The 26233-nt window shown below is 36.9% G+C and overlaps 3 protein-coding genes across 3 annotated transcripts in view; 1 reads left to right on the plus strand and 2 right to left on the minus strand.

The window, feature by feature from the left end:
* The window catches only part of LOC142350290 (uncharacterized), a 189067-nt gene that overhangs the window by 14486 nt on the left and 148348 nt on the right, over positions 1-26233 (plus strand). The window lies entirely within an intron of this gene.
* LOC142350292 (uncharacterized) lies at positions 13109-14900 on the minus strand. Its single transcript, XM_075402092.1, has 2 exons — positions 14720-14900; positions 13109-14237 (listed from the first exon to the last, which is right to left on the minus strand). Exons 1-2 carry the CDS (start codon positions 14889-14891, stop codon positions 13165-13167), a joined length of 1245 nt encoding a protein of 414 aa, XP_075258207.1. The 5' UTR covers positions 14892-14900; the 3' UTR covers positions 13109-13164.
* LOC142350934 (uncharacterized) lies at positions 15365-24850 on the minus strand. The gene is made up of 4 exons (XM_075402960.1): positions 24712-24850; positions 23533-23912; positions 17158-17817; positions 15365-15418 (listed from the first exon to the last, which is right to left on the minus strand). Exons 1-4 carry the CDS (start codon positions 24848-24850, stop codon positions 15365-15367), a joined length of 1233 nt encoding a protein of 410 aa, XP_075259075.1.

Raw genomic sequence — 26233 nt, forward strand, 5'->3', positions numbered from 1 at the left:
ATGAATCTTGTCACTGCAGCTAGACATGACTCGGTGTCCAATGACTGTGCGACTTCGATGTGTACTGCTCTGGTTGTCAGGCAAGTGAAAAGGCAGCACCATCTTTTCAAGGTACGTCGTATGAACTTGACTTCAAAGGGTCCGAAGTAGTCGACTCCGGTATGGGTGAATGGGAACACAGGTTCATCAAGTCGTTCTCGGGGTAGATCCGCCATCGGTGGGTGAATTGGGTTGGCGTTCCTGTGTCTGCATTTGATGCATCTCGACTTGATTTTTCTTGATGCACTTCTCAGCCCGATGATCCAGTACTCTTGGGGGAGCATGTTTCTCACGTACTCTGTGCCCTCATGAAGGTTGTCTCGATGTGCTTTCTCCAACAGAAGTTGTACAACTGGATGTTTTGCTGTTAACAATATTGGATGTTTTGCATTGTAATCAAGGTTTGAATGCTTCAGTCGGCCTTTCACTCTAATTGTTCCATCTTCCTCTATGAAGAGTGACAATTTGGCAATGTTTATTGTTTTGGAGATTTCTTTGCTGTTTGCTATAGACTTCGAAACATTCGGGAAGCTTTCGTTTTGAAAAAATCGAAAAAGTATTTGCTCTGCTTGATGAATTTCGTCGGCTTTGAGGGTACCATTCTGCTTCGTCTTGAACCTCATGCAATAGGCAATGAAGTTTCTAATTCGATTGAAAGTACTGTATCGTCTCCAGTCAAATAGTTGTTCTAGCTTTGTTTCTGTTGCTACAGTACTCGTAACTTTCTCGGGTTCGAGTTCGTTCACTTGGCACCAGGGCGTCGGCCACATTTCTTCATCTGCCTGGAGCCATGCCGGCCCGTTTAACGATCCGGACTCTTTGAGGCCTTCGATGAACATTCTTCGGGTTCCAATGTCGGCTGGGTTTTCGACACCTTTGACGTGTCTCCAATGATCCATCGATGAGTTTTCCAGTATTTCCGCTGCTCTGTTTGCAACGAACACTTGTTGTTTCTTGTGCGCTGCCTGTAGCCACTGTAGCACTGTTGATGAGTCGGTCCAATGATAGATTTTGTCAATTCTGACATCATGCTCGTTTAGAATCTGCATTCTGAGACGAACTCCGTAGACTGCGGCTTGAAGTTCTAACTTCGGTATCGTCATGTGTCTGATGGGTGCCACACGGCATTTCCCTATTACATATGTTAATTTTAGCGTTGCTTCATCTTGCAGATATGCTACAATGCACATTGTTTCCTCTGATGCATCTGTAAGGATGTGAAGTCTCAGGTTTGTGCATCCGTTTTCAAAATAAAGGCGATTTATCGACATCGTCCTTATTTCTCTCAACTCAGAGCACCAATCACTGAACAGTTTTGAGTGTTCTGCTGACAACTCTTTGTCCCATGCTTGTCCCGTTTCTGCCCAAATGCTTTTGAGTAGAAATCGCATTTGTATGGTGAAGGGTGAACATATCCCAAGTGGGTCGAACACTGCTGAGACAAAGGATAGGACAATTCTCTGAGTTATTTTTGCTGGAACTTCTTGCTCAGTTCCACGACAGACAATGAGACTGTCTGTGTCTACATTCCAGTTGAGTCCTAGGATTGAAGATGATTGTGGTTCTGCTTCGAAAGTTTTCACAATTTTCGTTGACCTGTCTGTCTCTGGGATCTGTGACTTGACTTCTTCGTCACTTGTTATCCATTTCGTCAAATTGAATCCACCTTTGATGAGGATGTCTCTAACTTTCTGGTAGATTTCAACCGCTTCTTGAGGTGTTCTGACTGATTTGAGGAAGTCGTCAATGTAAAACTTTCGCTGGACTGCTTTGACAAGATTTTCGTCTTCTTTCGCGTTATCTTTCGCCACTTGATGCAAAGCGTAATTTGCACAAGTCGGCGAGTTCTTCGCCCCAAAAACGTGTCGTGTATACTCGTAGACTTCTATTTTTTGCTCTGGATATTGTCGCCAGAGAAATCGTAAACATCGACTGTCATCGTTTGGGGCAGCAACTTGAAGAAACATTGCTTCTATGTAGGCTGATAAAGCTATTTGGTGTTCTCGGAAGCGAAAAATAATTCCGATTAGACTCTGCAACAGGTCTGGCCCCGGTAGAAGTTTGTCAATTAGGGCTACACCTTGAAACTTTGCTGCTGCGTTGCATACTCTTCTAACCTTTTCGGGTTTATGCGGTTTTATGACAGGATGATGTGGTAAATACCATTGCAGTTTGTCTTTGGTTTCATTCAGTTCAGCTTGATCTACTTTCCGAACGTATCCAGCGTTGACATCTGTGTCAATGGTTTCTTGGTACCGCTTTTTTAGTATTTCGTCTTACTGCAGGCGTCGTTCTAGGTACTTGAGCTGCCCCATTGCAGAGTAGAAGTTGTTCGGTCACTTCACTTCGTCCTCTCGCCAGAGAAGTCCTACTTCATATCTTTCACCGTTGAATCGCGTTGTTTGCTCCAACGTCTTGATTGCTCGTTCTTCCTCCTTCGAATATCCGGTGACATCGCAGTTTGAAGCGTAGGACTCGATATCCCACCACTTACTCAACTGGTTTGCTAGTTTATCATCTGCAATTGATGTTGCTGTTGTGGCAAGAGTTGCTGCCTGCTTCGCTGGTAGCGGACCACTTAAGGCCCAGTCAATCTTTGATTTCACTGCCCATCGCGCAGGTTTGTCTTCTGACTTCTTGAATTCAAAAGGGTGATGAATGTCTTAACAATCTTGTCCAAGAATCACTTGAACATCGTTTAGATTGTAGCTCTGATCTGGCAAATTCCTCAAATGTGGGTAGCAGTCTTTCAACTCTTGCAGCTCCACAATCTAGTCACCCAACTTCAGTTTCTCGTGCACATAGAATTGCACTGTTGTCAATGGTCGAGACTTCTCATGCGCTGAAACAGCTATCAGCACTATTTCCGTCTTGACGTCTTGTGAGCCATAGATCCCTGCTACTGATAGAGATACTTTTCGTCCTTGGAGTTGGAGATTTGACATCACTGATTTGTCGACAAATGAGATTGACGATCCGGAATCACACATTGCTAGTATATTTAGGCTTAAGTCTCTGTTTGTCAGCTTGATTCGTACCACTGGGAGTCCTCCTTGGGTGATGTTAGTTGCTACTGCAGTTGTAGCATCTGAGACATTCTTTGTAGTTTCCTTCTTCGTAGTTCGCTGTGCAAAAGCCTGTTGTGCCGCCTTCCACAGCTGGGTACACTGCAGGTCCTGCTTCTGCAGTCCTTCGACATGCGACCTGGTTTCAAACAATTGAAACACAGTGGAAACTTCTGGACATGCTCACGTCGTTCATTTACTTTCAGTGATTTAAGCTTTTCACACGTCCAAATAGGATGTTGCCCGTCTTTGAAGGGACATGCAAAATTCTTGGGTTTATTCGAATCTTCAGCGTTTGAAGCAAAGGTACTCGTCTTCGGTTTATCACGGCTTTGACATTTGTTTCTGTCAAACGACGAGTTTGTCTGTGCTAACAAGTCCTCGTGAATTACAGCTTTGGAGGCAAGCCACTCTCTGAAAACAATCAGGTTGCTTCTCAGTAGTCGACGATCTCGCATATACTGCAACCACTGTTCTCTCAGTTGCGGAGAAACTTTTCTTGTTGTTGAACTTAGCCCTCTTTCTGATTCTAGGTCGGATGTGTATCCAAGTTGGGTCAAAATGTTTGTAACCACATTTGCAAATCTGACGATGCTCGTAGAATTGTCGTGTCGAATTGGAGAATGAGTATGTAATTTCCTGAATTGAGCATTGACTATGACATCTGATCTGCCATAATTCTCACAGAGTATATCCCAAGCGTGATAGTATGATTGCAAGCTGAATCCCATTCCCGATATTGCTGCTTTTGCTTGACCCGTGAGACTGGTCTTGAGGTATCGCATCTTTTCTGTATCGCTGATTGGCTTTTGATGAACAACAACATTGAAAAGACCTGACCACTCTGGCCACTCCAGGGGGTCTCCTGAAGACTCAGTCAGCTTTAGTTTTGGCAAGCCACTAGTACCACTGCTTGGTACTGATTGGTAGATGACTTGGGGAGTGGTGTGATTCATTGTGCTCCTGTTTCCGCTCTCGGCAGACCTGTTTCGAAGGTTGTTAATGGGACTCTAACTCCTGTTTCTGTCTTGAACTGCTGACGTTCCCTGCTGCTGAAACGTCGTCCTTGTCAACAGTGGTGCTGGTGGGTCCGTTACTCTATTTGGTTTACGGATTTCTGGTTTCTTGAGAATGCTGGGTTCAGCCCGTTGCGTTGAGAAAAGTCTTTCGCCTGGTTGGAACAGCGGGATAGTTTTCGGGTAAGTGCTGAAACGTTTGTCAACTCTGTCCTTGGTGACATTCCTTGGAGGGTCGATAACATCATTTGGAGATAGGGCCGTCTAGGGACAGACTGTTGAGCCACTGATTCTGCCCACCCTGCTGTTCTTTCTTGATTGCGTCTCGATCCAACACTTTCTATCTCATCTGCCACTGATCCAGATACCCTTGAGCTTCCTTTGGTGAGATCAAGTTTCAGACGTCTTTGTTCTTCGTCTTCCCGTACTTTCTTTCTTTCAATTTCAAGGGCTCGCTCATGCTGTCGAAAACGCAGTTCGTCTTCTTGTCGTTACATCTTTAGATGAAACTCCTGTTCTTGTTGTTGTTGTTGTTGTTGTTGTTGTTATTGTTGTTGCTGTTGTTGTAAACGTAACTCTTCTTACTGGCGACGAAGTTATATTTCTTCACGCTCTTGCTCTAACTCCAACTGGCGCTCTCGCAGTCGTTGCTCTGTTTTTTTTCTTTGCTTTTAGGTTTTCAAGCTCCATTTCTTCGATCTGTCGCCTCTTTGATGATCGCGATTTGGCAATACTGGGTTGTTTTCTGCTTCCATTTGTAGCAGAATGCTTGGAAGAGACCTCCGCGTTCTCCTCAGCTATTTCTATTGCTCCATTTCCTGTATCAATTACAGTCTCATCGTTTGGGTCTTTGTCACCAGTCGATGGAGTTGACACTAACGATGTTTGGTTTCCACAATCCTTGCTGAGCCTGTACTGTTTGATCAGGTTCAGATAGTGACTCCTAGCTTTACTGAAATTCGCAAACCCATGGGGACAACTCTCTGTCCTCAATATTCGAATAGCTTCTGCGCAAATTTCATCTCGCTTTTCTAATAACCGTTCCGCCTGATCACACAGTATCTGTTTTTCGGAATTGCCTAAATTTTTTGACTTCAATTTTTTTTCGAGTTCTACCAATTGGTTCTTGATTGGAGCAGAATCTTCCAATATATTGTACCATCGCAATGTGTCATTCCGGTAGTCGACGACTACTGCGCAACAATCTTCAATATCTTGGAGATCTGGTACTTTGTCAACTACCCATCGCAAAACTTTACTCTTTTCTTCTAACATACGCTTGGTGTCATTGTCAAAGCTTTCCAAATACTTTAGTTTTAATAGTAGCCTCTGCTGTTGTCGGTTGTCTTCCGAGTTGTCGTATGTCTCGAAGAAACATCGATAAGCACATTCGGCTGTCATTGTTTTGTTTTGTGTCAGGTAGCCTTCTAGCTCGTTGAGGTGTCTGGAGAAGGACTTGAGTAGGTCAGTTCGCTCTTTCTCTAACGTCTTGAGTTGACCACTTGCCTTCCAGTACTGTCTCCAATCAGCTGTCTTCCAGTGTCTGTTGGGACTTATGCTTGCCATCGTTGCTGGTTGTGTTTTGGTCCACCAGGTTGAATTGAAGATTCGTTGCTGTTCGTGTAACTGCTGTTGTTGTTGTCCGGGTCGGCGGACCAAATGTTGCGGCAGCTCAAGAATCTCAGATTTGTCCACAAATGAGATTGACTATCCCGAATCACACATTGCTAGTACATTTAGGCTTATGTCTCTGTTTGTCAGCTTGGTTCGTACCAATGGGAGTCCTCCTTGCGTGATGATAGCTGCTACTGCAGTTTTAGCTTCTGAGACATTCTTTGTAGTTTCTTTCTTCGGTAGTTCTCTGTGCAAAAACCTGGTGTGCCGCCTTCCACAGCTTGGTACACTGCAGGTCCTGCTTCTGCAGTCCTTCGACAATTGACCTGGTTTCAAAAAATTGAAACACAGTCGAAACTTCTGGACATGCTCTCCTCGTTCATTTACTTTCAGTGATTTAAACGTTTCACATTTCCAAATAGGATGTTGCCCGTTTTTGAAGGGACATTCAAAATTCTTGGGTTTGCTCGACTCTTCGGCGTTTGAAGCAAAGGCACTCGTTTTCGGTTTATCACGGCTTTGACATTTGTTTCTGTCAAACGACGAGTTTGTCTGTGCTAACAAGTTCTCGTGAATTACAGCTTTGGAGGCAAGTCACTCTCTGAAAACAATCAGGTTGCTTCTCAGTAGTCGACGATCTCGCATATATTGCAACCACTGTTCTCTCAGTTGCGGAAAAGTTTTCTCGTTGTTGAACTTAGCCCTCCTTCTGATTCTAGGTCGGATGTGTATCCAAGTTGGGTCAAAACGTTTACCACACTTGTAACCACATTTGCAAATATGACGATGCTCGTAGAATTGTCGTGTCGAATTGGAGGATGAGTATGTATTTTCTTGAATTGAGCATTGACTATGACATCTGATCTGCCATAATTCTCACAGAGTATATCCCAAGCGTGATAGTATGATTGCGAGCTGAATCCCATTCCCGATATTGCTGCTTTTGCTTGACCCGTGAGACTGGTCTTGAGGTATCGCATCTTTTCTGTATCGCTGATTGGCTTTTGATGAACAACAACATCAAAAAGACCTGACCACTCTGGCCACTCCAGGGGGTCTCCTGAAGACTCAGTCAGTTTTAGTTTTGGCAAGCCACTAGCACCACTGCTTGGTACTGATTGGTAGATGACTTGGGGAGTGGTGTGATTCATTGTGTTCCTGTTTTTGCTCTAGGCAGAACTGTTTTGAAGGTTGTTAATGGGACTCTGACTCCTGTTTCTGTCTTGAACTGCTGACGTTCCCTGCTGCTGAAACGTCGTCCTTGTCAACGGCGGTGCTGGTGGGTCCGTTACTCTATTTGGTTTACGGATTTCTGGTTTCTTGAGAATGCTGGGTTCAGCCAGTTGCGTTGAGAAAAGTCTTTTGCCTGGTTGGAACAGCGGGGTAGTTTTCGGGTAAGTGCTGAAACGTTTGTCAGCTCTGTCCTTGGTGACATTCGTTGGAGGGTCGATAACATCATTTGGAGATAGAGCCGTCTAGGGACAGACTGTTGAGCCACTGATTCTGCCCACCCTGCTGTTCTTTCTTGATTGCGTCTCGATCCAACACTTTCTATCTCATCTGCCACTGATCCAGATATCCTTGAGCTTCCTTTGGTGAGCTCAAGTTTCAGACGTCTTTGTTCTTCGTCTTCCCGTGCTTTCTTTCTTTCAATTTCAAAGTCTCGCTCATGCTGTCGAAAACGCAGTTCGACTTCTTGTTGTTGCATCTTTAGATGAAATCCCTGTTCTTGTTGTTGTTGTTGTTGTTGTTATTGTTGTTGCTTTTGTTGTAAACGTAACTCTTCTTGCTGGCAACGAAGTTCTATTTCTTCACGCTCCTGCTCTAACTTCAACTGGCGCTCTCGCAGTCGTTGCTCTGTTTTTTTTTTGCTTTTAGGTTTTCAAGCTCCATTTCTTCGATCTGTCGCCTCTTTGATGATCGCGAGTTGGCAATACTGGGTTGTTTTCTGCTTCCATTTGTAGCAGAATGCTTGGAAGAGACCTTCGCGTTCTCCTCAGCGTTTTCTATTGCTCCATTTCTTGTATCAATTACAGTCTCATCGTTTGGGTCTTTGTCACCAGTCGATGGAGTTGACACTAACGATGTTTGGTTTCCACAATCCTTGCTGAGCCTGTACAGTTTGATCAGGTTCTGATAGTGACTCCTAGCTTTACTGAAATTCGCAGACCCATGGGGACAACTCTCTGTCTTCAATATTCGAATAGCTTCTGCGCAAATTTCATCTCGCTTTTCTAATAACCGTTCCGCCTGATCGCACAGTATCTGTTTTTTGGAATCGCTTAAATTTTCTGATTTCAATTTTTTTTCGAGTTCTACCAATTCGTTCTCGATTGGAACAAAATCTTCCAATATATTGTACCATCGCAATGTGTCTTTCCGGTAGTTGACGACTATTGCGCAACAATCTTCAATATTTTGGGGATCTGGTACTTTGTCAACTACCCATCGCAAAACTTTACTCTTTTCTTCTAACATACGCTTGGTGTCATTGTCAAAGCTTTCAAAATACTTTGGTTTTAATAGTAACCTCTGCTGTTGTCGGTTGTCGTCCAAGTTGTCGTATGTCTCGAAGAAACATCGAAAAGCACATTCGGGTGTCATTGTTTTGTTTTGTGTCAGGTAGCCTTCTAGCTCGTTGAGGTGTCTGGAGAAGGACTTGAGTAGGTCAGCTTGCTCTTTCTCTAACGTCTTGAGTTGACCACTTGCTTTCCAATCAGCTGTCTTCCAGTGTCTGTTGGGACTTTTGCTTGCCATCGTTGCTGGTTGTGTTTTGGTCCACCAGGTTGAATCGAAGATTCGTTGCTGTTCGTGTAACTGCTGTTGTTGTTGTCCGGGTCGGCGGACCAAATGTTGCGGCTGTTCAAGAACATCAGCGGAACCGATGTATCAAAGCCTGGTTCTCGAGTTTAACGCCGGCGTGATTCTTCACAGGGTTCGATTGACTAACGATCTCGCAGAAATAATTAGTCGTTCGGACGTATTTAAAGGACTGTAATTTTAATTTTGTTTATTGCAGTTAAGAAAATCCTGAGTGATAATCTATGTTCAATCTCGTGCTGAAGTTTGTTAGGCTTCAGCCAGTAGCTAGTACTGTTGCAAACTCCTCGTCAAGTAAGATCAACTAACTTAGAACTCGCAAATTCTTAAGATCTAGTAAAACTTAGCAAAAAGGACTAAAGTTGTTAAGAATCAAATTTTAGTCAATCTGAGAGCCAACTGCTCTTGGTAACAGCTTCTAATGGTTCTAAATACAATACGGTTTCAATAATCAAACAATTGGGTTAAGGTAAATAATCAAATATTCATCAATTATAACATCATTGCTACTTGTCTCTGATTGGTTAATCAAGAAAATGATTTAGGTCATTGTTTACATAGTAAATATCAAATTACTTGCAATTTTTACTTTTTTTGACATAAGCACGGATGTAATTACGTGGCTCTAAATGCCTCGAGTGTACGGTATTTCACCTTTAATGATCATCTAAAATATCACAAAATAAACAACTTGAGAAATTTAACAATAAATAACAAAATATTGAAAAATGCCAATTTTGCACCATATAAGTGCTAATAGCCACACTTGTGGGTGTGATGCATTAATGTTCGTTGGGTCCATGAGTAGCTTAGAGGTAACCCTAAACGTCTGCCATAACCTCGGGTTGCTCGGGTTTTGCCTTCCCAAAATCGGTGGGGGTGTACAGATTTTCCGTCCCAACTTGTTAAATTTTTCAGTTTTGACCATTTTTGAGTTTTGACGAATTTCAAGTTTATTTCAGTTTCAAAAGTTGATTCTTGCTATTTGATGGCTTTTGTAGCTGATCTGAAGTGGCGCCAACACTGCTTCTATTTGAATCCCAAAATTTAAAGGAACTAAATGCCTCACATTAAACATCTCTTCCCCTCTCTTTCTTACAGATATACACACATTGAAAATATGCCTCTATGTGTAATCATACATGCACCAACACAATGACACACACAAACACACGCAAACAAATACAAACCTCACAACTAAAAAGTCAATAAAATTTTATTTGGCATCTGATCTTCGCTCCGGTTTCGCCACCCTTCAATGAAAATCCGATAGGTTTTGTGTAAAAAAGTTTTGATCTTTCTGGTACAATTGTGTCGACAATCGTAAAAAAGACACTAAAATTGTTAACAAACTTTCTGACATTCATCGAAAACATTTTCATTTTTGATTCTTCATGAGAAAAAGCGAAAAAAATATTTTTTTTTCAAAATCTCACAGATGTGCCAACATCGAGGTTTAAAATACGCTGTACAGGTATTGGACATACTTAGAGCCGCTGTTTATAACAAATATTGAGTAGTGTTGCAAGTTTTTCAAGATTTCTGACAGTTTTTTCATTCTCCCTCTATTTGTGTCCAACATTCAAAGGTACAAATTCTCTCATATTAATTTTTTTTCTCTCTTTCTCTCTGAGACACGTAATAGACACACAATACACATATGCTCATCCATTTATATAAGAAAACTATATGACTTCATGAGTTAATTGTATCCGTAATTGTGAATAAACACAAAATTTGAAATGCAATATTTGAAGTGTTATCAGAAAGTTTCGAAATCAGAAAGATTTGAAATTCAGTTTTGGCATTGGACATTTTTAGAGCCACATTTTGCAGAAATTTTCTGAAATTTTTTGCGATTTCTGGCAGTCATTGCACTGTACCAACTTCGGGTTCAACGTTTAAGGGAACAAATTCTCTCATACAAACTCTCTTTCCCTCCTTTTCCTATACACACATACCAGATACACAATACACACCTGAAACACCATACAAACACTCCCACGATATACCCACACATACACGCAAAGACAAACACAGAAATATTAAAATCGACACCAAAAAGAATAGAAACATTTTGAAATTCTACACTGAAACAAGCACACACACACAAATAAACAAATATAAACCTCACAGCCAAAAAAACATTATTATTGTTTGTTTGGCTTCTGAATTTTACTCGAGGTTCCTCACACTTCACTAAACTTCAGACAGTTTCCGGTGGAAAAAAAGATGTCTGTAAAGAATAAAAATAAAAAGATGACAAAAATTTTTCATTTCTACTTTTCATTAATGGTTTTGTTTGACTTGATGGTCATTTTATGAAACCGGTTGTTTTAACGTCTCCAAAATTTTGAAAAAAATGAATTGTTTAATTCTCATGAAATAAGAAGAAAAAAAGAACTCGCAGTAACAACACTAAAATTTAGAAAAGAAGCCACTTTTCTGCTGTTGTTTTTACATTTTCGGAGTTGATTTGCTATTTTGAGAGCTCTAAAGTGCCTGAAATTTTCAATTTTCCGAAAAAAATCTTATCAATTTATAAAAAACATGGTCGGTAAAATAGATTTTAAACAGTAGAAAACAGGCAGACGGTTAAAATAATTTTTCAATGAAAACGAAGAAAAAAAGAAAAAATTAATTATTTGAAGATTTTTGGTCCATTAGTTTAATTTGCTAGTTTTTAGGCTGGAAGCTGTAAAACAGATTTTGTTGACAAATATCCATTCAGCCCAACTAATCTTATCACAATTGTTTGTCTTTGATTTTATCATAAACTACAACCAGATCTGTCAATCCCCCCTTCCCCGAGCGGTGGTTTTTTCCTTTTTAATTATTCCTTCGAAATTTTAAAGAGTTCCCCTTTTTCATATTTCTGATTATTTTTTATATAAATAAAATTTTTTTGTATAAATATAACTCAAATCAGAGAAATAACTTTAAAATTACGACTTCAAAAATATAGAAATATCTGCTAATTTTCTTTCGTTTTAAAAAACCTGGAGAATGAACGAAAAGTATTGTTTTGAATTTTTTATTGTTTCAATTTGCTAAATCAGTCTAAGATAAAATTCATTGCAATTAGAAGAAAACTCAATACAAGGTCTTTGTTCACACTTGCACTTGAAACTAGAAAAGCATAAACATGAGCCATGTTTTGTTTTTAAAGTTTTTATGCCAATCCTTCAATATTCTTAAGCGGAAGAGCGAATAAAACCATTTTCATTTGATTTCGTACTTCCCCAGAGTCATCCACTGACTTTCAATGCTGAGTTAACCGAATAAAGTAATGGGAGGATTTTTATAAACAAATAAAACACTTTTCTGTCCGGAGAATGTTCGTAAATATTGAGGATAAAAATTAAAATGTTAGCTCACAATGATTGCCTACAATATCGTCATTTGTTTTCGGAATTTTTTTGAAAATGTAAATAAGCTAAACATATCATCTGTTTTTTTAGTAAAAATTATGCTCGGATAATTGGAAAAATTAACTTAGTTACAGTCATTACCAAGTAATATAGCGCATAATTGTATGTTTTATTAATGCGACGAAATAAGCTAAGCATTAGTTTTCACTGCTCGAGCTATATAGCTGAGCATTTAGCCCACGCGATCAGCTGAGCTTGTTGTTTTTGGCAGTTTTCCCTCTGCTGCCGGGCCTGAATCACCTGCCAATGCATTGTTTCCTCGCAAAGTTGGAAAAAAGTGCTTCTAGAACAAATTCACCGCTTTTTATAGTGCTGATTTATACCGCTTGTCAACTGGCGTAGCGTGATTTGTTGATTCACTATGTCGACATATACTAAGCACAATAGAATTGCATCATATAGCACTAAAATTTCGAGTTTGTATTGTATTTAGCACTGCTACACTTTTTCAGCTTTTTATACACTTGCGCATAAAATAAATAAATATGTTTCTGCGTAATCGCGGCGGAGCAGCATTAGGCTTTCAGGCTGCAGAGTGTTAGCAGTAGCCTGCTCTCAGCTGTCCTTTTTCTATTATTCTTTTTCAATTATTCCCCACATCTCAGACTGTTCATTTGGTGAGCATGAATGCTCTTTTTTTGATGACCATGGCCACTTTTTTTGCGTCTGAGACTTTCACATGGTACCATTTTTGCAGCCAACATTGGTCAGGCTATGGTCAACCTGAAGCTATGGTTAAGTAAGAGCTCATCCTTACACATAAAAGGCAAATAGTAAATTCCGAAATTGACCATGTTGAGCAATGCGACGGTCGCAGTTTTTTTTAGTTTGAACTACCAATCTTTTTTCATCAATTGTCATTTTTGTGGTTGGCCAATAATGAGAGTTTTTTATCCCCCCCCCCCAAAAAAAAAGTGATTCACCGAAAAAAAGTGAGACAATGATAAACTGTTAATCGAAAACAAATACAAATTAACAATTTGTACAATAGTAGTATATTGGTTACTGCTGGTGAAACAATTTTTTCTGTTATTTTTTTGTTCACATACGCTTGAATCAATTTAATTTCACACATCAAAATTTAAATGTAAAACTCGACAGAAGCAAATTTGTACAGCAAAAGACTTACAATTTTAACCACCGAAAGTGAAATTTTGGTTTTCGCGGTCAGTTTCTGTTTTATTCACGCACAATCGATTCCCCGCTCAAGTGAACGCTTGATGAGCTGAACTCGAAAGCGAAAGGCAAAAAATCGTTTAAACTACTTATTGGATCGTACAAACCATTATTAGTGGGTCGGAAATCTTGAACAGCAACCGTAGTCAGAGGTTGAACGTCAACGACAATTTCTGGGGTGGGTTCTTCAATGACAAACTCAGTTAGTTCCTGGGTAGGAACTATCGAGATAACAGGCTCTGATTCTTGAAGACCTTCCGCTGATACGAGTAGTTTTTGCAAATCTTGAGACATTTGTGGAACTTTTTGCTTTAAATGATAGACGCCCTCTCTTTCGAATGCTGTTTGCATACGTTTCAAAAGTTCCTTGTTGTCAATGTATATCAAAATACGAGACAAAATTTCTATATTTTCTTGTCTTAAGATACGATTTCCATCAGCGATTCCTAATAACTGGAGGGTTTCGGTTCTGGCGACAATTTCATCTTCGCTATAAAATAACTGTTGAAACCGTTCGGCACAAAGTCTTATAATTCTGTCTTTTCGGTCCGTTTCTTTCAAACCGATTGCAAATTTTTCCAAATCTCTCCGCTGTCTTAAAATAGACAGCTCAAAATCCAACATCTTCTGGTCATAAAACGGCGATTGCAAATGTTTACTTGTTTCCGTTATGAAGAAAAAAATTGTTTCTACCATATCGTGCAACAAAGATTCGAAGAGATATTCTTTGTTGACTCCGAGTTCAGACTTTAGGAAAACTGTCAACTTATTGTCAAGGAGAGTCAAAAACTCTTCGACTATTTTGACCGATAATTGTTTTTCGTTGGTCAGTGAAAGCAATTCTTCTTCGGGTAATATTGGAAAGTTTATGAGTTGATCGTCATCGTTAGCAAGTTTGAAGTTGATATGCGGATATTCAAAATGTTCGCTTAAAAAGTCGTAGGCCCTGACTATTTTGTTTGTTTGAAACGACAGCATGTTATCAATTTCTTGTGTTAAAGAGTAGCGGTCGTCTATAAGGACGTAAAAATTTATCGATTTTGTCATCCTCAAAAAGCGAACAGGAGCTTGGTCACCTGAAACACAATTACCTGTTGCCCGGGTCGAGGTGTCACCGCCATTCAACGCATCTCACCGCAAAATTATGTACGAAATTTGCGGTGAAAAAACTAACTTTTCACCGCTTATCTTACATATTTTTCCAGTTTTTTCTCGACCCGGGTGACAAACATCAATTTTCCTAGTTTTAAATTACGTTTATCATTCCCTTTTTCAAGTTTTGTTGTCGACATCTTTTTCTTTTTCCAAATTTGACAACTTTTTCCAAGTAACAACTTAAAAAACTGCTTTTTAAATACTGGCAAAAAAGAAAAGCAACTGAGAAATTCGATTTGAAGTGCGATCCTTTTACCATGTTTTAAAATTTAAAGCGAATTGTCTTAATTCAATAAAGTTTATAACCATAGCCCTTAAATATGTCAACCCATACCCGACAACGTCTTGAAAAGCCTAAAATTATTTTTTTCCTGTAAAAAAGACTTAGAATTTTTAAACTTACTGTTAATTTTCATTGAAATTTGTCTGCCCTCAGATGGTACATTTTTGATAGGAAAATAAGACCAATTGTCTTTGCATCGATGCTGTTCTTGATCGATTCGGTCTTCGAACCGTCTGCAGTTGAATTCCAATTCGTAATTGCCGCTCACATTTCGTTTTGCATGTTGTTTCATAGTGAAATATACAAATCGCGAATTGTAAAGTAGGTTTTCGTCGAAAGACTCCAATGGACGCAAAAATTGAACCATCTAAACGACAAAAAGTTATCCCGAAGATTACTTTGATTTCTTTCCGATTGGTAGAGCAATGAAAATCATGCGCTGAGATAATTGATAGAGATCACAACTTAAGTTTAAAACTGAAACATGCGCGTTTCTAAATTAATTTTTAGGTAGTCATTCGTTTCTCTTGATCTTTTTCTCTAAAAAGTTTTAAAGATAAAATATAACAAATTGTATTTGTTACAAATTGTTAATGGGGCATGAGTCTTGGACAAAAAGAATTTTCAGCAGCCTGCCCGGACTTGAGTTGCAGAGAATCTTCAGAATTTGTTTAAGTTTCCTTATGTGCAGCATTTCTTCATTATGATTAAATTGAGGTCATGGAGTTAAGCTGAACATAATATTTTTCATGAAGTAAATTTTACTCAAAAATCAGACTGGCCAGTGTAAATAGTGACATGAACAGATAACTGGCCGCCCTAAAAAAACAGAATGTCTTTAGATTGATTCGGTGCTGATTTCGGTGCTGATTGATTCGCCGCCAACCTCCGGGTAATTTTGCTATTTGGGTTGCTGGTAAGAAACTATTTTTAAGGTTACAGGCTGCTGCACTTATTATGACATTCCAGTTTGTTGAATGATCTAATATGGAATTTTTCCAGTTCAATATCAATCAAATCAGACCCGGGTCGAGTTTTTTGGGTAACTTTTTGTAAGAAAGGCGGCGAATTTTTGTAAATGCGGTGAAAGCGGTGAATTTTTATATGAAATCCGGTTATTGATATTGAACTGGATAAGTGCGGTGACAATAAATATTTCACTGTATTTCACCGCTTTTCTTTCAACAATTCACCTCTAAATTCACTGCATTTCTTACAAAATTTACCGCGTCGACTTTTGTGGCAAATTAATGTGGGAAATGCGGTGAAAGCGGTGAAAAAAGGCATCGCATTTCACCGCATTTCTTACAAAAATTCACCGCATTTTTTAAAAAAAAATCATTGCATTTACTGTTCAACATTTACTCAATCTGATTTAAATTCACAAGAAGTATGCAAGAAGAAAAAGGGAGTTGGTGCAGTGGAATAAGCAGTAGAATGCATGCATGAGGTCAGATGTTCTGACCCGTGTAGGGCTGATTCTTTTTTGGTAAGAATACTGAGACTGCGGTGAAAATAAATAATTCACCACGATTCACCGCATTCACCACAAAGCGATGTAAGAAATACTCGGTGAAAAATTTCACCGTATTTCACCGCATTTCTTACGAAAATTCACGACCCCGCCAATCCTCGACCGGGGGTAAGGCTTACTAAGTTAAACAAAACTGTCTATAATTTTCCACCATAAAGGATATGTCATATTAACAAAACGAGTGGAATCTATTATTTATTAGAGTTTATTAGATAAGGAAGAGCCAGATGATTGCAAATAAGTTCATATTCGATTACTTTATTGGTGCAAACAATCGGTAAAATTTTTATATGTCTGATAAAAAACTGTTTTAGTAAGTCAGTTTTTTCTTGCAATCAGTTTTTTTTCTTTCAGGAAACAATTTTTTGACAAAAAATCAATCAGGTAAAAAAATAAATTTTGAAAATCAGAAAAAGTACTCGTTTGGCGCGTTTGTAGCATTTCAATCAACTCGCAGTTTGCTAATTTTTACTGCTGTGACCGAAAAAAAAAATCGAATTGTTCGCTGTTTTATTCTAAATTATCGCTGTGGAAAAATTGTAGTGGGATTCAATTGTGTGCTTTAAAAACAATCTGCGGAAAATTTTCGAGTATATCAATTTTGTAAGAATGAAGAATTTTTGTCAATCACATAGTTTCAAGGTCTATATGATTCGGACAATACAATCATTTGATTTTTCATCAATTTTTAATGATTTTCTAAGGAACTAAACTGAGAAAAGTACCTTCCGACGTCAATTCACATTTGTGCAACTACCGTACGTAGTAAAACTTTTCATAAAGTTTCCTATTAAAAAATTGTTAATTTCTATGCAATAATACAGTGCCCGATGTTTTTTCTTAGAATATTATAATCAATTACAACTCAAATTAAAGATTTTGTGAGATTCATTCCAATAACTGTCAATTAGCAAGATATTGCTTTGGAAATTGTTCATGACAGAAGATAGGGTTATACATATACTTCCCGAAGTGCGAAAGTTGAAAAAAGTTGACAATGAAAAATGTGATTTGGAATGCGTACCTGTTTTGTTTTCAAGGCAACTCCTATTGGTGAAAACTTGAAGCTTTCTACTGTTGCAATTCCATCCTCGATTTTCACTGTTTTCCCCCTGTTAGGATTTTCAATGATGATGTCCTCATCAAGTTGTCGATTCAATGGAACCCGCACTTTGACTTTCCGCAAAAACGGAACATTTTCCGACTGGCAAATATGAACAACAGCAGACGCCAGGACCCAGCCATCGTTCAACTCAATCGTTTCAGATTCCGGTCGAAAACTAACTTCGATTGTGATTCGCCGAGTACCTAATATGCAGAATTTTGGAAAATCTACAAAAATTTTGTTTTCTGGCAAGGTAGCATTTTCAAGCCCGAATTGAACAGAATATCCGGACTCGGTTAAAATGAAGTTGTGACAGAATTTAGAAGGATCTTTGACTCTTATGTAGGTGCTGTTTGTGCTGTATCTGTCTGAAGTCTGGATCGGAATCCCTCCATCGCGATTATTTTCGTCATCTGTCTGATCGTCATTTGATGGTTGAGAAGATTTAAGAGGTGTTACTTTTTCTCGTGAAATCGTACTGTCACTTTCATCACATGTTATACGTGTAAGATCTACATGTGTAAGATTCGTAAGTTTTATGAGTGAAGGCATTCTAGGTGGAGACGGACCTCTTGTTCTCTACACAAATGTTCCATGCTGACATCAACAATTTAAATTGTTTTTTTACCCCTAATACCTCCATCTAATAATAATAATCTACAAAATATTACTTTTTAGTATCTAAAGAAACATAAAAAAGATTTTGGGAAACAAAATAAAGTTCGTTTTTAATCGAAATAGAAAAAAAATTAAGTTAAAAAAAAGAAGAAGCAGTCTTTTTTAAAAAAACTTACTCGCTTCATAACGTCGAGTGATCACCCGATAGACACATCTAGTTCTCCCATCTTCAAAGCTTTTGAATTTCTCAACTTGTTGTTTTCTCCTCGAAATTTTTTGAAATATAAAAAAAAATTTAATGTTGTGCATGTTTACAGATTTCGTCTGTTTAAACTGGTTCAACACTTTTTCTTGAGTAGTTCAATGTACAGTTACTAGTAGTTTTTCTAGTAACCGGAGTTGGTTCTTTAGTAGTTCTTACCTACGTGAAACAAGAATCAACCCAAAAATACTAAAGAACTATAGACCATCATTATGGGGCAAAAGTCCATTTGCTAGAGTCAATTTAGAAGAATTTGTCACTATTTTTCATGTTTTTAAAATCGAAAATCATGTTTTTATTACATTTATTATGTCCACAATGAGCGTAACAATTTGTCATTGTTAATAAAAGTGACATCAAGCGAAATTTGGTGTCGAAACGTCAAATTAAAGTAGCAATTTGGATTTTTGTCACGTAGTGGCTTGTATTGAAAAAAAAGACCTTTTCAGAAGCACATTTTCTTGTAAATAGTTTACGTCACGTTATAAAACCTAGACGAAACTGACAACCCCCCCCCCCCCCCTCCATCCATCTACTTTGAGGTATTACCTAGTTCAAATAATCCACCAGAGGTCTCCATGAGTCAGAATAAGCGGATGATGTGAAGTGACTCTAAACAAATTGGAAGGAAAATTGTCAACAATCGGTGAGTCAAAATAAAGAAAATATTTTTTTGATTGCTGCCTCCGAATTGCAACGAACACTTTTTAGACCGGCATTTTCTTTAGACCGGCTTTTTAGACCGGCATTTTCTCTTAGACCGGCAACAATTTTAGACCGGCAACGAACACAACAATTTTAGACCGGCATTTTCTTTACGAAGCGGTCGAAAACAATCATTTTCTCTAAAAAACAATACTGTTCTACTTTTTTATCAGTAAGTACCTGAGAACTTTTTGAGATAATTTTGGAGATCTTATTATTTTCATTTTGCGATCAGCATCAGTGAAATTATTCAGCTCTATGTCAAATAATTTTATCAGTATTTATCGAAAAAATGATATAACGCTATGCATTAAAAACTTTTCTGATTTTTCTCATAGCAGAAAACAATAATTTAAATGAGATTAGTAAAACGAAAGTTTTCAAATTCAGCCAATTTTATGCTTCTACTGGTGAAAAATGTTGACTACCTTATCTTTGAAAAATGAAAAAAAATAGCAATGATCATAGGTCGCTCAGGGACAACAAGGAGGCTCGGTAAAATGCGTTCGCACTTTAAGTTCCGACCCCGCTCATCTACATTTTTCACTTAATTGTCTACCAAAGGAGGAAGAGATAAAAAAAATAACATACCAGTATATCGTTCAACAAACTACTAAAAGAATTAAACAATCAACTCTAGAGGGCCTCTGAGACCTGTGGCTACCATAATATGACTATCAGAAAAGACGGCGATAAAAATCAAATAGTTACAAAGAATAATTACGACAAAAATTCCTTGTCCATTGATTGAAAACCAGTAATAACCAAATCAAAACGGCTTAAGATAAAATTTGCCTTGGGGACTTTTCCTCAATGCAACTTGGTAACAAGTCGACAAGAAATGAGCAAAAGAGCAAAGTTTATTTAAAAAAATTGCTTTTTTAAAAAAGAAATAATTTCGAGCTCATTACGAACATTACGCATCAAATGAAACAATTGCAAGAGTATTTTATACCTCCATAAAGAACGACTGAGGCCTTTCATTATCCGGGATATGTCATACGACTACAAAAGAACGACAAATACAGGCAAAAATGGGAAATTTGCACGAAAAATTATGCACAAAAATGATATCCCAGCCAATTAAATTTTAAGCTGATCACTAAAAACAACAAAAATCTCCGTTTGCATTTTTTACAGTTGAAAACATTTGTAAATTAAATGACGCCCTTTATTGTGTTACTGTGAAAGGAAAACAAAAACCTACAAAAAAGAAGCGAAAATGCAAAAATCACTAATATTTTATGAAAACTGGTTGTACCAAGAACAAAGACCATTTGAGGAAAATAAATCCGTTATGAAGAGCAAATTTTATTTCAAAAGATAAATGACTTGAATTGACTATTGAGATGCTAAGCTACTCTTTAACAGAAATAAAATTGGCAAATCTCAAAATTCTATCAAGTTTTTTTTAAAAAAAAAACACATTTTTTTCAATATTAATAGCCAAGAAAATCTTTCGATTAAAAAATTAGTCGGTTTGTCTTGCAATTACTTGGAAAACTGATTGCAACAGTTATTAACGAGACTAAATCATCAGACTATAAAATAAAATTAAATACAAGGTGAACTAATAAGCTTCACAAACAGCTTTACGAAACCACAGTTTTGAAGTCATTAAATTTTAAAAAAATAACCGCGAGAATATGAAGTCTTCGTTTGCGTATCCTCTCCTTTGATCATCACAACTTTTTTTGCAAAACGACTATTACAAAACGACAGCAAACAGAACCTCAAAAATTGAAAAGTATCTAAACTTCACAAAATTCTTCTGAAACAAATTGTCTAAGCTCTGAAGACATCATTTAAAACGTTTAAAGAACAGAAAAACTATTGTTTGGTTCTACAAAACATGGCATGCTAACTTACGAAAATGATACAAAATTGTAACATACGAAAAAAGCAAACCAGAACAAGAAGGAATAAGTTGAAGAATACTATTACTATTTTTTGAAACTTAATTCGAAAGTCAAAACAACTAATAGCAATTTACCAATATCGGTTATTAAAACCATTTATTTATCTAAAGTTGGCCATTGAGACCTTTAGACACCCAATTTTTGGCGAATGACAACAAAAATTAACAACAATAAAAGGGCAAAAAAATAAAAAAGACTCTACCAATTTCTGCAAGAGAACGGTGTCGCAGCCCTTAAAACCATATGTTATGAAAACAACAAACAAATTGGGTTCCAAATGTTGTAAAACTTTTTTTCAGTTAGATTGTCAGATCATGTGGCAATGCACCAAAAAAAGAAAAACAACAACCCAAACGGGCAATTAAGCACAAAATTTATCAAATATTGTAGAGAACTCGTAGTACCAAAAGCAAGAAAACCTTCTGTCAAAACAATTGGCCACAAAATTAGTTTGTATTCTATAATGGGGACAAGTTGACCTAATCCTACTGAGAATGAGCAAAGTGTTGACTAAAATAATATAAATTATTGACAAGTTCAAAAAATCACAGAAATTTCCTAAAATCAAATATATTCAATAACAAATGAGGCATAAGGTAACAACCGAATGCATAGAAAAGTTCAACTTATACATCTTGAGGAAAAAATTTAGATCTTTGAATGGTTAGACTTAAAAATCAGACTGCCAAAAAATAACAATTGATGGCAAAAGACAACAATTCAGTTAAACTTTACTAAAACTCTTCCTCAAAGCCATAAGAACCGTTTGGTTCTCTGAAAACAAGATTTTCACCATTTTCCGCCATTTTCTACACAACACTTCTCTTTCTTGTTTTATTGTTAACAATAATAGTTTTCCACATAATTCAAAAAGTATGCCAAAAAATTGCAATCAAACAATTCAGCAACGCTCTTCTTTCTCTAACGGTAACATTAACACTCTACCGTTAAAAACTTAACTAATTTTAAATTATATTATATTGTGCCAAATTTTAGCAAAAAATACTGAAAACGTGAACAAAAACAGTCGAATGTTCACAAAAATTTAAACCTCGATAACTCCCTGTAAAAAACAAAAATTGAAAAAATCTTTTTAATTCCGTATTCTACGCTGGACGGTCTTTTTAATGATACCAATCAAAATTCTCAACGGTGAATACAGTTGAGTGTATAGTTCGTCCCTCCCCACTAAAGTGAGGGTCGGAACAATAAGTGAAGACTGAATAGAAAAGAATTTCGGAATGAAATCAGCAAAGAATCTAATGAACTGGGGCTAATAAACTTCTGGGAACATGTCTTTCATGGAATTTAAAAAAATCAAGTAAGAAAAGGAAGAAGCCGTCTAAAAAATTAACTTGCTTCATGACGTCGAGTGATCACCCGATAGACACATCTAGTTTTCCGGTCTTGAAATATTTTGATTTTCTCGAATTGTTTTTTCCACCTCAAAATTTGAAAAGGAAAACTTTCCTGCTTTTTGTAAGATGTTCATGTTGGAAACAGATTTTGTCTGGTTAAATTGATTAAACACTTTTTCTTGACTGGTTCAATCTACACATATTCGACGTTATCTACACATGAACGGAGTTGGATCATTAGTATTTGTCACCTACGTGAAACAAGAACTAACCCAAAAATACTAAGGAACGTTTAACTTTTCAATTTGTCTCTAAGTAATGGATTTTAGTAGTTCAAATATGTATAAGATTTCCATCCAGATTTCCGCCATATTCCACTTTGAAACACTAAACTTCTCTTTCTTGTTTTGTTGTTAACAAAAATCTTTTTCTACATAGTAAAAAAACATTCCAAGGGAAAAAGACAAACTTTTAAAACAAATGCTTTTGTTCGTCGAAATGTTTCAATCTTATGAAAATCAATGATTTAATGCTGTTACAGTTTACTGCCTATTTTTGAGATGGAAAAAAATCAAGGTAAAATTGACAGCATGTTGAAGTGGTGGATTTAATTTTCTTGGCATTTATACTTACTTCTTTTATTCTCAAAATTATGAAGAATAAAAAAACGTTGAATTTGGAGAGAGTCTGTGTTTGTGGCTGTTGTTGAGAAAAAACAGCGTGGAGTTCTCCTAAGTTCATAACATTGTTAGAGGAATTCTAAAATCTGATACATTATAAAAAGTTCTGCGAAAGTCATGTAATCACTTCTTAACAATTTTTTTACAGTATTTGGGTCAACAATTTTCTGTTTTTTTACATATTTTCAAAAACTTGCGTACAACTGAAATCAGCAAAAGAAGGTCTCCCAATTAATTTAATCAACTATACAATAAACTGAACTTTTCATCGAAACTAGGGGAATTCTTCATTAAGTCTTTTTGTTAAAACTAGTGGAAGAAATTAGTGGAACAACTAAGTGAATTAATGATTTTGCGACTATCTTTTTTGTTTCAACTCTCAAAGTTTATTAGGTAATTTGAAACTTTATGTGGTTTTTTGGGAAGCTAATTTTACCGAGAGTTACATTCTAAATAGAGATAAAATGTAGTGCCGATGAAAATGTTGAAAATTAGTGGGTCAAAATTTTTCGCGTATCACGTTTAGAACATTTCGACCGGAAGTTTCATTTAAAAAATGTAGATATTAAAACGTTCATTTCGTTATTATGAAACTGATTTTCATTCAATTGTTTGCGATCAGAAATTATGCATGCCAGTTTTAATAGTTTTCTCACAAAAGTCTGAAGAAAGTTGAATGAAACTGAATGTGATAATCTGTGTGCTATGAAAGGTTTTATTGGTAGAATTATTGTTGACTATTTACGACTAACTGTCTCATAGTCTGTCCCACATATCAAATTGGTACTCGCTAGTGAACGCAGATCTGGGTCAAATTGGCCAGAAGTCCCATTGTGTGTACATGACGCATTAAACCAAGAGCCCTCTTCGGTTAAAAGGTCAGACATTTGACCCCCGAGAGGCTGAGGGTCAAAACGAGATCTCATGTTCCCTCTTGGGCTTATTGGATCATAAAAATTATAAGTCAGTTCACCAGCTGATTGAAGATTTTGGTTGAATCGGTTGATACCAATAAATGACATCAACCAACTGCATGTAGAACCCCATGAAACTCTATCCCTTCTTTCTGACTGCGCTGATTGGGAGGGAGCCGGGTCTGTTGTCTCGTTGTTTACAGATGAAGATGGCATATCTAAAATTAAAAAAAAACTATCCTGTTTACCAATTTCACAATCTTCTGACAACTGTAAACGGCTGCATACATTGAGATGTCATCCTAAAAATGCGCTTGCAAAGTCACTGTCTTCTCGGCTATTTTTGACGTTTTTTCGGCTATTTGTTTTTTTTTGCTATTTTTTGCCCGCCAAGACTTTTATTAAGACTTGCCAAGTCTTGGCCAAGTCTGACAAGTCTTAAATGTGTTATGATCATAGCTCTGAATCATTACTGATACCTAGTCTTGGAATTAGACTTGTCCAGTACTGATATTGACTTGGCGTTAAGTGCGGGTTGACAGAAAAATTTCGCCGTAAGACTTCGCCTGGGTTGACCTCAATTCAAAAAGTTCTAAAATTACAACTTCAAAATACAGCTTCTCTGAAACTTCGTAGTAATCAAAATTTCATTGAATGAAAATTCTAAGAATGACAATTTGAAAGTAGTCTCAAAAAGCTCCAAAACAAAACGCAAAATATATATTGTACAAAATTAGAGTGAAAATTATCTGAAGTTTTTTTTCAGTTATCGGTTTTTTATGAGAAAGTTATAGTCATAGAAAAAAACTTTCTCAAAGTTAGGAAAAGAGAGATCGCAATTTAAAGTTCTTTCGGAAATCGTTTATTCTCTCCCTCGACCAATTATCCGTGAGTAGATCAGTGAGTTGATAAGTCTGCATAAAAGAGGCGCCTCCTCTTTTTAACAATTCTTTGCAACAGCAAGTAACTAAAAATGATGATCTAAAATGTAACTCTGATCTAAAAATGATGACTTACCTGAGGTCTCTCGCGAATTCGACGTCATTGCAGGTTCCATTCCTTGGTCCTCATTGGAACTTGGTTCAGGTTGGTTTTCTGGTCCCGATCCACCGGCGTCGGATCCAGGGTCTGGTGTTTGTTCGTCCTTGTTAGACATGATCCCAGTCTGAATTCAACAAGATTTTGCGACAACTTCTCGTTTAAAAGTTGACACTAAAACCGATACAAAATTTTATTTAAAATTTGGAACTGAACACATATATCGAATGCGAGCAAATCGTTTTAATAAAGCTGAAATAATAAATTAGCATAATCTGAAAAATTGTGTAATTTTGGACTATAAAAGCAGAGAAACAAAATTTATTTTCCCTATCACTACTGTAAAAAGCTTAGCCGATCGAAGTTTTTTTCATTTTTGTAAGATGGTTGTGTTAACATGCCAGCTTCTAATATCGATAAATTATATGTTTAAAACAGAAAGAAGAAAAAATATTGTAGTTTGAGATGTAAGTTTGGATACTCCGTTTTATTTGTTTGTCTGTTTTATTTGTTTGTTTTTGTGGCATAAAATGACTCGTGCCTCATATAGATAAAAACAATCGAGTTTAACCAGAGAACTCAATTCAACGATATTTTTTTTCAACTATCTCTTTTTCAATCCTTGAATCACGTCCTGCGCAAACCTTAGTTATCAATTACGATTCATTTATATGGAATTCACACTTAAAACAGCCAATAAAATACGAAACAAATATTTGAACTTATGTATATATCTTAGGAGATAATTTTTGTTCCGACCCACTTGTGGGGGGAGGAACTATATACTCAAATGGGCTTTTTTGTTCAGTCAATTTTGGCCGATCGATATATTCATCGTAGAGAAATGTGAGTGGTATCATTAAAAATCTCGTCCAGCGTAGAATTCAAAATTAAAAAGATTTTTTTGAATTTCGTTTTTTTCGAGTAGTTATCGAGGATTGAAGTTTTGTGTGAACACGGGATATTTGGCATGATTTTGTTCACATTTAGTGTAATTTTTCTTCAAATTAAGATATTTTCTTAAAAAAATGGTATTTCAAAATTACATTTCAAGCCGCAAAATGAACCAATTATTTGTTCCTAATAGACTGAAGGTGATAAAAAGACTAGTTCTGGTCTCACAGTGAAGTTCACTATCAAAAAAATCGAATTCTGATTGACAGCTTTGTTAGAAAATTTTTCAGTTTTTTTTTTGTTTTTTTAAGTCACCTAGACACTAGTCACTTTTCATATTGAGGTTCCTTTAACCTTAATTTACAGTCAAATGAAGCCCAATGGACAAAAAAATCGTTTTCAAGGAATTGCTCATGTTTTTTTTTGGCTTCGACACTGAGTTTTCGTAATTTTAAATGAAAATTTGATTTTCTTTTTGAAGATTTACTAATTTTTTGGAGTCCTATGGCATGAACTAAATGGCTGAAGGTGCAATATGTTCCGTATTGAGCATTAACCGAACATATCTAGTGTTTTGAGTGGACAGCTATTCGCTGTTAAGACTTTA

The sequence above is a fragment of the Convolutriloba macropyga genome, chromosome 12 (genome assembly GCF_964194025.1).
Source record: "Convolutriloba macropyga chromosome 12, txConMacr16.3, whole genome shotgun sequence".
Lineage (NCBI taxonomy): Eukaryota > Metazoa > Xenacoelomorpha > Acoela > Convolutidae > Convolutriloba > Convolutriloba macropyga.

Coding starts and splice junctions, on each gene's coding strand:
- LOC142350292 (XM_075402092.1), bottom strand. CDS start 14,891: ATGAAACAACATGCAAAACGAAATGTGAGCGGCAATTACGAATTGGAA. Junction 14,238..14,719: donor AATTTCAATGAAAATTAACA/GTAAGTTTAAAA, acceptor ATTGTGTTTCAG/GTGACCAAGCTCCTGTTCGC.
- LOC142350934 (XM_075402960.1), bottom strand. CDS start 24,850: ATGTCTAACAAGGACGAACAAACACCAGACCCTGGATCCGACGCCGGT. Junction 17,818..23,532: donor GTGGGACAGACTATGAGACA/GTTAGTCGTAAA, acceptor ACATTTGTGTAG/AGAACAAGAGGTCCGTCTCC. Junction 15,419..17,157: donor TTGCCTTGAAAACAAAACAG/GTACGCATTCCA, acceptor CTGTTTTTTTAG/GGCGGCCAGTTATCTGTTCA.